Source organism: the organism of the source record quoted next, unplaced genomic scaffold (genome assembly GCF_019419815.1).
Source record: "Pyrus x bretschneideri cultivar Hongxiangsu unplaced genomic scaffold, Pyrus_bretschneideri_v1 Contig24, whole genome shotgun sequence".
NCBI classification, from domain to species: Eukaryota; Viridiplantae; Streptophyta; class Magnoliopsida; order Rosales; family Rosaceae; genus Pyrus; species Pyrus x bretschneideri.
Genome location: NW_025999546.1, coordinates 5,665,629 through 5,679,563, shown reverse-complemented (window position 1 = coordinate 5,679,563; position 13,935 = coordinate 5,665,629). Strand labels below are relative to the sequence as shown.

The 13,935-nt window shown below is 36.3% G+C and overlaps 3 protein-coding genes across 3 annotated transcripts; 2 read left to right on the top strand and 1 right to left on the bottom strand.

Moving 5' to 3' along the window:
- Positions 1–118: 118 nt before the first annotated feature.
- Positions 119–1,272, bottom strand: LOC103945857. Its single transcript, XM_009356443.3, has one exon. The coding sequence runs from the start codon at positions 1,235–1,237 to the stop codon at positions 314–316; it is 924 nt and encodes a 307-aa protein (XP_009354718.2). The 5' UTR covers positions 1,238–1,272; the 3' UTR covers positions 119–313.
- An 8,965-nt stretch (positions 1,273–10,237) lies between these two features.
- On the top strand, positions 10,238–11,958 carry LOC103945860 (anthocyanin 5-aromatic acyltransferase-like). Its single transcript, XM_009356445.2, has one exon. It carries the CDS (start codon positions 10,293–10,295, stop codon positions 11,727–11,729), a length of 1,437 nt encoding a protein of 478 aa, XP_009354720.2. The 5' UTR covers positions 10,238–10,292; the 3' UTR covers positions 11,730–11,958.
- Positions 11,959–12,621: 663 nt separating this feature from the next.
- LOC125478228 (phenolic glucoside malonyltransferase 1-like) lies at positions 12,622–13,517 on the top strand. Its single transcript, XM_048586144.1, has 3 exons — positions 12,622–12,748; positions 12,849–12,876; positions 13,145–13,517. Exons 1-3 carry the CDS (start codon positions 12,622–12,624, stop codon positions 13,515–13,517), a joined length of 528 nt encoding a protein of 175 aa, XP_048442101.1.
- Positions 13,518–13,935: the final 418 nt, after the last annotated feature.

Sequence of the window (13,935 nt, the reverse complement as noted above, 5' to 3'; positions counted from 1 at the left end):
TCCTAAAGCACAGCTTTTTTAGGCATATCCTCTCTAACATTGTCAAATGAAGTGTTCTTTTGCTCCACTGTCGGACAACATAAGATACTTATTTTATCAGACCGTGAATTTAGAACAATAAACGCAATCATCATTTCATTACTTGAATGTGATCCAAATTCAGAGTCTACTAAACCATAGAATTGCTACATGTAACAAGAACTTCCAACATTGCAAAAGGTTCAACTGATAACTTAGTAATAGGGAAGTATGGAACTTCCAAAATTCATGAAAAACAATACTTAAAACAGAGTTAATCTTAATCACTCATCCTTCATCTTGTGAGGGCAGCAAACAAGACTCCAACGGACAAACCGGCAATGCACAAGAACGAAACGCCGCGAACCCGAACGAAGAACACATTCAAATTCTTAGCAATCTGAAGAGTGAGAGTCAGAATCTGCAGCCTGCCTTGCTCCTCCATCTTCTTAAAGAAGTAGATTGGCTTCAAACACTGCCTCAACATGAACGCCAATGTAAACGGCAACCCGAAAGCCAGAATGCTCTGAACTGAAACTTCCGGCAGTGGGGTCGATTTGGTAATGTACGAAATCCAAGCTCCGACGCCGAGTTGGGCCAAACCCAGAAGAGCCAATGCCCTGCTCAGACTATACATGTTTTTCGCCATCGATTCCAGAACATCTCTGGTCTCATTGGCCAATGTCGAAAGGTCTCGCTCCACCGTCGGTCCTTCGATTTCTTGGTGCTTGAAATTAGGGTTTTGACTAGGGTATTCACTAGGGTTTTGGGGTTTTTCAGATTCTGAATCCGATGGCGATGAACTAGAGGAGGTTGAAAAAAATCTGGGCTTTTGATCTGATAACCCATTAAACCTAGGGTTGTACAAATTGGTACTGAAACTTGGACACGATTGCGTAAAAGCAAGACCAAGATTTGTTTTTTTGAATTCAGGGTTTTGAGTAATGGAATTTGAATTGGGTACCCAAATGAGATTAGGGTTTATGGGTTTTGGATTTGATGATTTTATGTAGCGCTCGATAGTGATGGTGGGGTTTGATGAAGATTTGAAAGGATTTGGGGAGAAAGTGGAATTGGAGGAGTGAGTGAAGCAGTTAGGGGTTTCAGGGTTTTGGAGCTTTTGGGCGGTGAGGTAGGTGGAGGAAGCAGACAGTGATGAGTGAGGATGAGAGAGTCTTGAAAGCTTGGAGCTGAATCTGCGTGTGATCATGGCCGCCATTTTTGTTGAACCAAGAATTTAGAGAGAGAGAGAGAGAGAGAGAGAGGGAAGGGTAACTTTAGGAGGAGGAGAGGAGAACAATTTATCTTTCAAGGCGCGCGTTTACCTCTCCTGCGCATGTCTAGGTGCGGGCTTCGGGCATGAGCCGAATGTAGAGGCCTGGCCCAAAATAATTTCAAGCAGACCATGGCGGGTTGTGCATGACCCAGACCATGGCCTTCCCGCCAAACCTAATCGACAATTTGGACTCGACTTAGACATGCAGAGCTATATGAAGTGGACCAGTGGTTGTCCCGGACGAGAAGAGGGACTGTTGAGGCGAGAATCGTTGTTGAGGACAGACATCCTCTCAGAATCTTTTCCACCAAGTTCACTTCTGGACCATTAAAATTTGACTCAATGGCTAAAGTTGTTATAGCTTTTAAAAAGATCTCTTGTTTGTAACCGTTGGATCAAGGGTCCGAATGAGTGGATTTGGTGGACTTGTTGGAAGGGATCACTTTCTGTTGTTGAGCACCTCAACAATAGTGGAGAAATTTTTTAGTGTACCCATTTTAGCACACTAAGGGGGCGTTTGTTTGCCCTCACTAAGTTGGACTGGACTGGATTGGACTAGCTATTAGTCCAATACTGTGTTTGTTCCATGCTGGGACTAACATTAATGAGACTAAAGGGGACTAGCATGGACAAAACCCTTCACTAAGAGGTCTTAGCGAGACCCCCCAATAACTATGGGACTAGCTAAGACTATCCTCTCTTGCTCGTCCTCGTCATGCTCAACGACCACTCCCGACAGACTTCTCGTCATCTCCGGTCACCTAGATCAATCATTAACTTTCCAACTCTCTTTCAGATCCATTTCATAACCAACTTTCATATAAAATATACCAAATTGAAGCTGGGAGTGACAAGATTACGATTTTACCTGAATCGAGGCTAAAATGTGGTCGAATGTGGCCAGAAAATGGTCTGGAAGTCTCGGCCTGTTTGGGCTTCTTCAAATCCATGACAAATTCAAGCATTCAAAGCTAAGATCTCGGTCCAGGGATGATGATGAATTTTTTGGCGGTGCTAACTTTATCCAATTTAATGAGGGTTGGCCGAAAAACACATTGGGAAACCTGCAACTCGTCGGGAAAATTGAAGCCGTGAGGTTCCGTTCGAACAACGCATAGCTAGAGAGGTGGGGAGGACAGAGAAATAGAGACTTGAATCAATAAGGAGTTTGACCAGGAATGAGAAAGAGACATGAATTGAGAGGTCTAAGTGGAAAAAAAGAGGGAGAGGGTGGGACGATGAGAGAAGAGAAAAAGAGTGGGACGGAAATGGTAGGAAAAGATGGAGAAAAAGATAATATTAGAATTTGTTATTATCCAACTTCTTAGTCCAATACTGCACCAAACGCTTCACTAAGTTAGTTCAGTTTAGTCTAGTCTAAGCCAGTCCAGCTTAGTCCTTGAAGCTAATCCAGTTCGAGATAGTCCGGCGCAACAAACGCCCCCTAAGTGTTATAATACAACTAGTTGAACTTTTTTTTATTTTTAAATTTCAACTAATTTACTCCAATTTGTGGACCAAATTTATAGTCAAATGATGTGGCACTAATCAATTTGACTTTAAAAATACCTTGAAATTTGATTAATAATTGTAATAAGAAATTTTATGTGTAAAATATGCCATGTCATTTGGTGCACGACTTGGATGTATATAGTATCACCTACAATAATATGTAAGATGCTAATACAAAATATCTGTTTTTAATATAGTGATATATATTTACATTGAAAAGAAATTTAGGTTAAACTATCACATGTGCATAAGTATCAAACTTAAAACTTACTACTTGTAAATGAAAAAATAATAATAATAAAACCGAACCGTACGACTGACTGGTGGAACTTTCATATAATAGTACAAAAATGGCTCAAATCATATTTCATGATGAAAAGGACAACAGGAAAATGGCTCGAATTAATGGACAAACGTTATAAACATATGGTAACAATAACATACCCTTGACTTCTCAACAAAATGCAGCAACAGATCAACGCGACAATATATACTTGGTATTATAGTTACTTTCCTTTTTTAATTATCTTAATTTCAGGATGTTTTCCTACATTTATAATTCATACAAAAAGCTCGAAACTGAAGCATTTGGACGTTACTTGAAAATTTCTTTATCATATAAAGTTAAGTAGAAATTTCATATCATATTCCAACTGGAAACTTCCACTCTCGTTACCTCTCAAGACTTGAAATTATAAATACAATATTATGACTTTTCTTCTAATCAAGTATTGTTTCAAAGGAAAACTAATGAAAATGACTTGAAAACTTTGAGTTTTAACGATAAGGACAAAATAAAGGGTAACGTGAATAGTATCAGGATTGACTTTTTAATGTCAAAATGTAATTTTTCGTTAAAGTGAATAGTACCGGGAGCTTTTTGTTAAAGTTCCCTTGTTTCAATGACTACCACTTTGAAAATGAAACTTTCTTGCTTTTTTCTAAATCACTTTAATAGTACCGGGAGAAATCATGAGACATGATTTCTCTATCTACAATAACACTTTGCACACTGCAACATTTTCAGTAGTCTGAGACCATGCATCAAAACTAAATAATAGAAACTCTTTATTGCGTTATTATAAAATACATGTTTCACATAAACTTGAAAGAAATGAGAACCAAGAGAGACCCTCAATTTAGGAACAAAAAAATAAACCTCACCACTCTTCCTTTGAATTACTCAGTTGATCTCCTCTCGCTTATTTCTCATTCCTTCTTTCTTGATTACGTTACTGCATGTAGTAAGCAATGAATGACACAATGGAGGCACCAACCACGGACCCCAAGACGGGGAGGCTGGCAGAGGCATCATTTGGGGCTCCTCCTGAAGGTGCCTCGGCAGGGGCGTGGGCGTGGCCTTCAGAAGCCATCACAGCACTGACAGAGGCGGCGGCGAAGAGGACAGCGCAAGCAATCTTCTTCATTTCCATGGTGGCCTTGCGGTGCCTTTTACGCTATGATGAGCAAAAACGTCTTGGAATATTTGACAGTTGAGGCTGAGGATGGTGGGATTAAGGAGGAATTTTTGTCATATTTATAGATTAGACGGTTGATGATTGTCCTTTGGAATATTACAAAGAACGGGTATTGTGTTTGTTTTAGAAGTTGACAATTTAACGTGATAGAAGGGTTTACAGCAGATGTGAGTTGCGTGCACATCCGCAGCGCGTTTGGTGGCAGAATTGGTAATGTATCCAACACGGTAGAGAAAAACAATGCCATGGAAATTATTGGTGACAATGCGATCTTTATGAAAGAAATCTAAATTTGTTATCCAACTTGGCCTTTAGGAATTAGAAGTATAAAAGGTTTTAAAAGAGTTTACAAATCTAGATATATTCAATTGAGATTTTAAATGAATACATGGAAGTCCATAAGTAGTCAATTAACAATTTTTTCTTTTAAACAAACAATATTGTCTACATTAGGAAGGGAGAGTGGGCTTAGCCTCATAATAAGCTAACAATAAGGTGGTTCAACTTCGTCTTTGACGAGAATCGAACCTAAGACCTCTCACTTACAAGTGAAGAAAAATAGTACTAGACTGTAATACTAAGTAACTATTCAATCAACAATTTAGAAGAGTATAAAAATCCAAGAGTTCAAATGGTATTCATTTCAAATTTAGAGTAGTCTACAAGATTCCACATATATTCAGTTAGGATTTAACTTTAAAGTAGAGAATTGTTATTAGCACTCTAAAAATCTCATTATACACTCCTCACAAGTGTATTTTTCTTTCCAAATGTATAAAGTTTGGAGTGTCAATAACAATTCCCTTAAAGTATTTTAAAAGATGAAGGATTTAAATGGATTTGAAGAGATTTTGTAGTGCTTTTTAGGCTTTAGAAAATCAGGCCTTCCCCCTAAGATTTTTAATAAATTCACCTGAAATTCACATGGTGGAACTCCATTAAACTCCATGAATTTATAATTCTTTTAAAATCTTTCAAAATCTCTTAAGACATCTCACTTACAAGCGAAGAGGAATGTCAATAGGCCTTAGCATTAAGTGGCATAAATATTACAACTTAGAGTAAAATGTTGGGGATTGATGAGTTGTGCTAAAAGAAATTAATGAAAATGGACATGAATGCTGAGTTTGTGCTAAAGAAATTGGTTTCTCATAGGTTATTTTACGAATGTGCAGGAGGGATCGAACGTGAGACTTCTTCCATTAATCCAAAAAATAGCACCATTTTTTCTTATGGGTGTTTGAACACACACACACACATACACATATAAAGGAAGAAGACAAAAAATGTGAAAATTTTCATTATACTTAAATTACCCTTCTCTGGCCCATTAGGATTTCACTAAAAAAAAAAAAAAAAAAAAAGAAGACACAAAAAAAATCCACATAGTGAGACTTTTGTGTTGATTATGTTAAATACATGTAAGTATTGTAGGCAAGTCCGACCGATGGTTCTAGAATTGTTGGTGGATTGGAATTTATTATTTTGGTCAAATGATTAATTAATTTATTATTAAAGGTTTATTTGTTAAACAATAAAATATTGTAGTTGTTTTTAAAAAAGTAGCTAATAGCGTTGGAGATGCTTATGCTAAATTGGCTAGCTATAATAGTTTTTGGGCATTCAGCTAACTAAAACGTCAAAAATTTAGTTAGTAGTGTTGGAAATGCTCTTAGTGGCAAGAGTCAGGCTTTTGCCTTCCAATGATCTCTTTGCAATGTTGAAGAGAACTCCTTCTGCCATTAATTGACATTAATAAAAGTCTCAACATTCAAACAAACTCAAAAGTTCAAAATCTAGTCATTTGCAAATTAAATGGCCATAGAACTAAACCACTTGGTTTTGGTTCAGTTTCAAATGGTTTTGGTCTTCATTTGTGCCTCACTTAGTCATTTGTAAACTAAATGACATTAATACAACCCAAATGAAAAAAATTCATGCCGATCACCATACTAAAATTCAACTTGAAATTAAAATGCCTTATGACTTTTCTTTAGTATAACCCAATTGAAAAAGTTAAGTTTACCATACTAAAATTAAAGTTCAAACAAAGTTCTATGTCAAAATGCTTTATGGCATTAGTACAACTCGAAAAATAAACTGTTTATATAGTTCAACAAAAAAAAATTTGGTGTTTCAAGTAGCAACTTTGAAAATTTGAATCGTTCAACCCTTTCCTGCTTGTTCTCCTTTTGGACACTTACTATTTGAAGATTTAAGCCTTTGAGCTTGTGAACGGGCTTGAGAAGGCATTTGAACTTGAGAATACAATACTTGGGAAGACCTTGGACCTTGTGAAAGTGAAACTAATGGATGAAAAGCCATTGAACCTTATGAACTAAAACTTGAGATTGCCTTGGAGCTTCTTGTTATGGTTGTGAATTAAGCGTAAGGGAGGCGGTGCTTGAATTTGAATTGGCTAACTCTACACAATACACAAACATAAAAAATATAGATTACATTAGTTGTTATAAATTTTAAAAAGCCTTAATATATATATTTTTTATATTATGCGGCTCAGTTTGGTTTCGGTTCGGTTTTAGATATTAGGAATTGTAACCAAACCATTTTTTAGCTTGCGGTTCGGTTTGGTTTCAAACCAAAACCATTTCAAAACTGCATAAACCAAACCATTTAGTGCGGTTCGGTCCATGTTTTGGTTTTGATATTCGGTTCCAAGTGCCAATCCCTAGTCTACAAGGGCATCATTTGAAATTTTTCTCGGAGCCTTAAAAAACTTAGGTCCAGCGTTGGCAAAAGATCTTGTGAAAACTCACTAACTACATTTTTTTTATGAAAGTTGTGAGGTACTCACGGTTTATATCAATTTGGGAAACTACAAAAACCATTATAAAGCCTATATAATCTCGTGGTATCTTCACCGCACCATGAAATTTTTAAAAGAGAGTTTTAATGAAAAGTCCGTGGTACTGTTCATTTTAACGAAAAACCACATTTTTGCACTAAAAATTCAATCCTGGTACTATTCACTTTACCCTTTATTTTGTCTTTATCATTAAACCTCAAAGTTTTTAAACCCTTTTCATTAGTTTTTTTTTTTTTAAATTCATGCACGACCTAATCCCGCCCAATAAATGATTTGTTTTGATTTATTTCCTTAATTTAGCTCAAATAGAACCAAACTTCATCGTTTGAACCAGTGCATTGTATCCACCAGTAGTATAAAAAATGAGAGATTTTCAATGTGCCGAAAACACAGTCCTGTACTCCACTCATTAATAATTTGAGGAAAGATTTTTTTTTTTTTTTTTTGGCAAATGTCCATCTTATTGTATAATGATATATGGTGTTTGGCCTCCATATTTTGGGCACACTAAAATTATCTTTCCAAAGATAGACCTTTTGTAGGTGCAAAATAATTTCCTGTCTCCTGTACTTGTACAAAACTTGGTCAAAAATACTGCAGTCCATCACAAAATATCTGATAAAACCAAAACAAAAACAAAAACAAAAAGGGTCACATTCTAGGGGTGGGTTCAAAAATCGAAACAAAAAAAAACCAAACCAAAATTGAAAAAAATCAAACCGAAAAAAAACCAAATAGAATATGGAACCCCGAACCAAAATTAATTGGTTCAGTTTCAGTTTTTGTTTTTTTGAAACTGAACCGAATTGAATTAAATATGTTTATTTTTTTAGGGAATTGTTATTGGTACTCCAAAAATCTCATTCTACACTCTTCATAACTGTATTTTTCTTTCTTAATATAGAAAATTTAGAATGTAGAATAAGATTTTTGAAATGCTAATAACAATTCTTTTTTTATTTATGTTAAATATTTAGTTATGAAATCCAATTATGTTCATTTTATTTTAAGCCCAAATGTTAGCTCAAGCCAAGCCATAAAATGGCCCAATAGCCCATCACTACTAAACTAAACCCTTTTCATTTCTCTCTTTCTTCTCTCTGGCATAAGGCATTGTGTCGTTCCTCTCTCCACTTACACATCATTTTCTTTTCTTCTCTTGCCGTTTCTTCTTCTTCTTTCTTTTTTTTGTCAGACTTCTTCCTTCCTTTTTAGGGGTTGTATTTAATTAAGATTTTGAGCGATTTTAATTCTTTTAATGAATCTAAGTGTATTCAATTAAAATTTTAAGTGATTTTCTAAAATTTAATGTGTACTTAATCAGGATTTTAAGATAGTTTATTAAAATGTTTAAAAATTCAGGTGTATTCAATTAGAATTTTAAAAAAGTTTATTAGGATGTATCCACGATCTAAACCTGCTTCCGCACCATTTGTGGGCCGGCCGGGAGCCTCTCAGTCCCAATCGCGGCCGAACAACCCTTTTCTTTCATCTTCTCGTTTCTTTCAGTTTTTATTTTTATTTTTATTTTTTTTATTTTTTATAATTTTATTTCAAAATTTAAATTTTTATTTAAAAATACCAGAAGGTTGATGTGGTGCTGTTGTGATAGGATTTAGTTGTGTTCTTGAATTCATTTCAGTTTTTAATCGTATGTATATACATTTCAATTCCTAGCTGCAGTTGGCTCTATTAATATTGTCAGGGATGGATTTAACTTTTGTTTTGATTTTATTTAAATTTCTGTTCTAGAAATGGAATCTGGATAAATAAATTTTCAGTAAAAAAATCGAAACCAAATCGGAAAAATTGAAACTGAATTGAAACCGAACCGAATAAAATTAAAAAAAATAAACCAAATCAAACAGTAATTTCAGTTTGATTTTCAATTTTACCAAACCCAATAGAACTGAATACACCCCTACCACATTCACTTTGAAAATTTCCGTCTTCAAAACCAAATATAATGAGATCCAGACGTAGTGACTAGTTGCAAAGGTTTTAAGAAATAAAAAAGGGTCTAAATATACCATGTTTTTCATGCAACAAATAGTCTATGCAATCACGTGTTCCTCGGGTCCATAAATTCATAAATCTATTTTATTTTACAGACTAAAAATGGACGGATGATTCACTTTTTAACGCACAACAAATATTTATTGGATTGATGTCATTAAAATAGTATATTAGTTGCAAAAAAGTTTTTTTTTTTTCTCTTTTTCCCAAATAATTAGAGAATTTATTAAAAAAGTGAGCTTCACGCGTTCTTTTTAACATTTGATACCTTTTATTATTATTATTATTAGAATTGAATAAATAAAATTACTAGTAAGGATAGTACTAGATAAATATTCTTTACGCTAGGGAGTTTAAATTTTTAAAATCAAATATGATACATTATTTTTTTTATTTTTGATTATCGAATTGAATAAATAAAACTACTAGTAAGAATAATGTTAGGTAGACCATCCTTATGCTAAGAAGATCAAAATTTTAAACTAAATATGTAAACCAAAAGATGTAGTTGTTGATTTGTTGAATTATTATTTAAGTATTGCGGGTTTATTTTCTATTAGTGACACATCATACGTTTTATAAATTTAATTTAAAATTTTGATCTTCTAACATTATCCAATAAAATAATAAAAGACTAAAAAAGTGTGTATCATTTCCCCTTATTAAACTTCCCGCTTACCGCTAAATACTTTTTAAAACAATTTTGAAGATATAACAGTTGATTGTGAGAAAAACAATATTATTCATACCATATTTTTGTACCACATTTTTATATCATTTTAGGTGGTATTTGATGTAGATAGCCATATCATTTGAATTAATCATATTTTTAAATTTAGTTCATTATTTAATAAACTAATAATTAAGAAAAACTAGTTAATTAAATGATGATTGTGGTATAATAGAAGTCTTTCTCCTTTCTTTTCTTGGGTTTTGCAAATTTTTCAAATGACGTGGCTGTTCACATCAGATACCACCTAAAGTGGTATATAAATGTGATATAAAAATATGGTATGAATAACATTACTCTTGTGATAAAGCTGACCACGCACTCTCTAGTCTCTATATCAAATGCAATTATGCAACATCTTTCATTCGTCACAATAACAGTTTAGCTTTCTGCTCACCACTCCTGTGTTATCTTCCTCTCCTCTTTTTCTCATCCATGGCAAGACTCTCCAAACCCAAACTTCTTGAGAAATGCCAAGTATCTCCCCCACCAAACTCATCAGCTGCTCCAAAACCCTCTCTCCCTCTAACCTTCCTTGACATACCATGGCTCTTCTTCTCTCCGAGCCTACCTCTTTTCTTCTATGACTTCCCATTTCCCACTTCCCATTTCACTTCCACCGCCCTCCCAAACATCAAGCACTCTCTCTCCCTCGCTCTCCAACAATTTTACCCTTTCGCCGGAACCCTACTGGCCCGGCCTCATCCCGAAAAGCCCGAGCTCCTCTACACGCAAGGCGACTCGGTGTCATTGACTGTCGCTGAGTCGGACGGGGACTTTGAGTATCTCTCGAGCAATTCCCAAAGAGATGCGGTAGAGTTTCACACACTTGTGCCCGAGCTAGCGTCGACAGGTAGTATACCACATCGTAGTAACGAGGCACGAGCAGCAAATATTTCTTTGTTAAGTGCTCAAATTACAGTGTTCCCAAATTGTGGGATTTGCATTGGGCTTGCGTACCACCAAGTTGTTGGTGATGAGAGGACCTTTAACAATTTCATCAAGGCTTGGGCCTCATTTTCCCGTCTCGGAGACTCGTCAAACATAGCCGTACAATCAGTGCCCTACTATGATCGTACGGCTATTGTTGATGCACTTGGTCTCGAGGGTATCTTCTTGAAGGAGTGGTGGAAGCGAATTTCTTCGCAAGGAGTGGTTCTAGGTGCTAATAAGAATGCCATTGTTAACGGGCAACCGAAAAACATGATTCGGGCAACATTTTTGATTGACTTGGCCAAAATGGAGAGCATCAAGAATTGGATTATTGAGCTATGCAACAAGGGAAATGAGTCGCGTCCGGTACATTTATCACCATATGTCCTAACGTGTGCATTTATATGGGTTTGTTTGCTTAAAACCCAAGTAAATTATAACAACTACAGCAAGTGTTGCGATGAAGATCCAAATTATTTTGGGTTTATTGCGGGCGGGGTAACTCGTTTGGGTGATCCAGTACCAGCTACGTATGTCGGTAATTGTGTTGGATTTGGCCGGTCAGTGGCGTCAAGGAAAGCGCTACTAGGGGCAAATGGAGTTGTTGTTGCGGCAAAGGCAATCGGAAATACTATTAAGAAGTTAGACAAGGCCATTTTGGGAGGGGCAGAGAAGTGGATTTCGGAGTGGGAGGAGATGTTCGGGTCGGAGCTCCACGTCGTGGTTCTCGGGTCGCCGAAGGTGGATCTGTATGAGACAGATTTTGGATGGGGCAGGCCTAGAAAGATAGAGGAGATTGGAATTGATGGTGTGACAGGCATTTCACTCAGTGAGAGTAGAGACATGTCGGGTGGCATTGAGGTTGGCTTGGTCCTACCAAAGCCTCGAATGGATGCTTTCACAACTTTAATCATCGAGGGACTCAACGCCATTTCATGACTAGTGATTTTGTTGTTGGTTTCATTTATTTTTTGTCATGAATAGTTCTATTGGCTAAGTGAATATTTGTAATATTCACAAATTGTTATAAATAATGTGGATGGCCCACATGAATAGTGTCCCTTGCCTATAAAATGAATGAGGAGGAGGAGATCACTTGCACAAAATTGGAAGGAAGAAGAGAGAAAAAAAAGAAAAGAGAGAGTAAATAGTGAGAGTTATTTTTGTATTCTTATTATTCCAAATTATAAATAAAAGCACCATTGCCGCTCTTAGGACGTACTCCAGTCATACTGACTGTAGAGGAACCTTGTAAATATTGTGTCTTGTTTAATTTATTTCACTGCACACATACTGCCTGTTTTACAATACGTTATCAGCACGAGAAGCTCTCGTCTAAATGGAAAACGCTACACAAAATCTAGACCTGAAACAATGGCTCAAGATGACATCATTCTTAGGGGTAAATGATCCTCTCCGGATCCTCTTTTTTGGGGATCTATCAATTACGATTGTTCATCGTACATCGTGCAGTCAGAAATCATTTTAAATTTAAAATTGAATATAAATAGTATCTAACGAAAACTGACTGCACGATATATTATGAACGACTGTGATTGATGGATCTCCAGATACCCACAAAGAGGATCCAGAGAGGATCCTTTTCCGTTCTTAGGTATGTTCATTTTTTTCATCTCTTTCCCACCGTGTCAAATTCTAGTGAGAATTGAAATTTACAACAACCTGTAGTCGTCACGAGATAAAAAAACTTGTACCTGACAACTGGATTCCAGAGATCCAGAAGAATCTCATCAAACTTGGAGACCCAGATCGCATCGTTCTCGAAGGATAACGGATCTTGAGGACTCCCATAAATATTCAATTATCTGAGATGGTGATGGCAGTAGTATTTGTTGTTTTATTGGCCACAACAAAAAGAGTTGAAAGCCGCAAGGCTCTGAGGGAGAATGCAGGAGGAGAATACTTCGAGCACTGCGCCATAAGTTGCAGAGCCAAAAGTGCTTCTCTAACGGATTATGGAGGAGTTGGCCATCCTTTACCTACTTAACTAAGGAAAAACTGTGAATTTTTGCACAGATCGGCTATTGATATTGTTAGAGTCTGAGGCCCTGCCTTCGGAGCTCAAGTGAGAGAGAGCTGCTAAGCTTGACAAAGAAAGAAAAAGAAACACACAGCTTTTGGAATGATGTGTTGGCACCATGTGAAAAGCAGAAAAATAATAATAAAAAAAGGTAAATTTATCACCATATGAAAACAAGAAAATGGTAACCACTACAGCAAGTGTTGCGACGAAGATCCAAATTATTTTGGGTTTATTGCGGGTGGGATAGCTCGTTTGGGTCACCCAGTACCAGTTATGTATGTTGGTAATTGTGTTGGATTTGGCCGGTCAGTGGTGTCAAGGAAAGCGCTACTAGGGGCAAATGGAGTTGTTGCGGCAAGGGCAATCGGAAAAACTATATTAAGAAGTTAGACAAGGCCATTTTGGGAGGGGCAGAGAAGTGGATTTCGGAGTGGGAGGAGATGTTCGGGTCGGAGCTCCAAGTCGTGGTTCTCAGGTCGCGGAAGGTGGATCTGTATGAGACAGATTTTGGATGGGGCAGGCCTAGAAAGATAGAGGAGATTGGAATTGATGGTGTGACAGGCATTTCACTCAGTGAGAGTAGAGACATGTCGGGTGGCATTGAGGTTGGCTTGGTCCAACCAAAGCCTCGAATGGATGCTTTCACAACTTCAATCATCGAGGGACTCAATGCTATTTCATGACTCGTTGATTATTTTGTTGTTGGTTTCTTTTATTTTTTGTCATGAATAGTTCTATTGGCTAAGTGAATATTTGTAATATTCACAAATATCTTAAGTTGTGAATTATTTGTCCCTAATACTACAATGAAATAATATGCCGTCTTATATATTAGCGGGAGGGTTTATGTTTGGCTTATGTATAAGACGGGTTCAATATCAAATTATTCATTATTGTATCGTCTTGTGGTTTAGTCCAAATTTACTAACTTCTTTCACTCAATGAGAGTAGAGACAATTGCGTTGTTGTAAGAACTTAGGTCAACCAACGACACTAAAAATTGAAATTTGGAAAAAGCAACACCATGTGTCAAAATTCTCACCTCATGAAACCATATTATATGAAATCCACTACAGATATCTATGTCCGAAACCTACAAAC

Excerpts from the sequence above, each read along its gene's own strand:
- LOC103945860 (XM_009356445.2), top strand. The coding sequence starts at position 10,293 with ATGGCAAGACTCTCCAAACCCAAACTTCTTGAGAAATGCCAAGTATCT.
- LOC125478228 (XM_048586144.1), top strand. The coding sequence starts at position 12,622 with ATGGTGATGGCAGTAGTATTTGTTGTTTTATTGGCCACAACAAAAAGA. Across the intron at positions 12,749-12,848 it reads CATAAGTTGCAGAGCCAAAA|AGTCTGAGGCCCTGCCTTCG; the intron begins GTGCTTCTCTAA and ends TGATATTGTTAG. Across the intron at positions 12,877-13,144 it reads GCCCTGCCTTCGGAGCTCAA|TGGTGTCAAGGAAAGCGCTA; the intron begins GTGAGAGAGAGC and ends TTGGCCGGTCAG.
- LOC103945857 (XM_009356443.3), bottom strand. The coding sequence starts at position 1,237 with ATGGCGGCCATGATCACACGCAGATTCAGCTCCAAGCTTTCAAGACTC.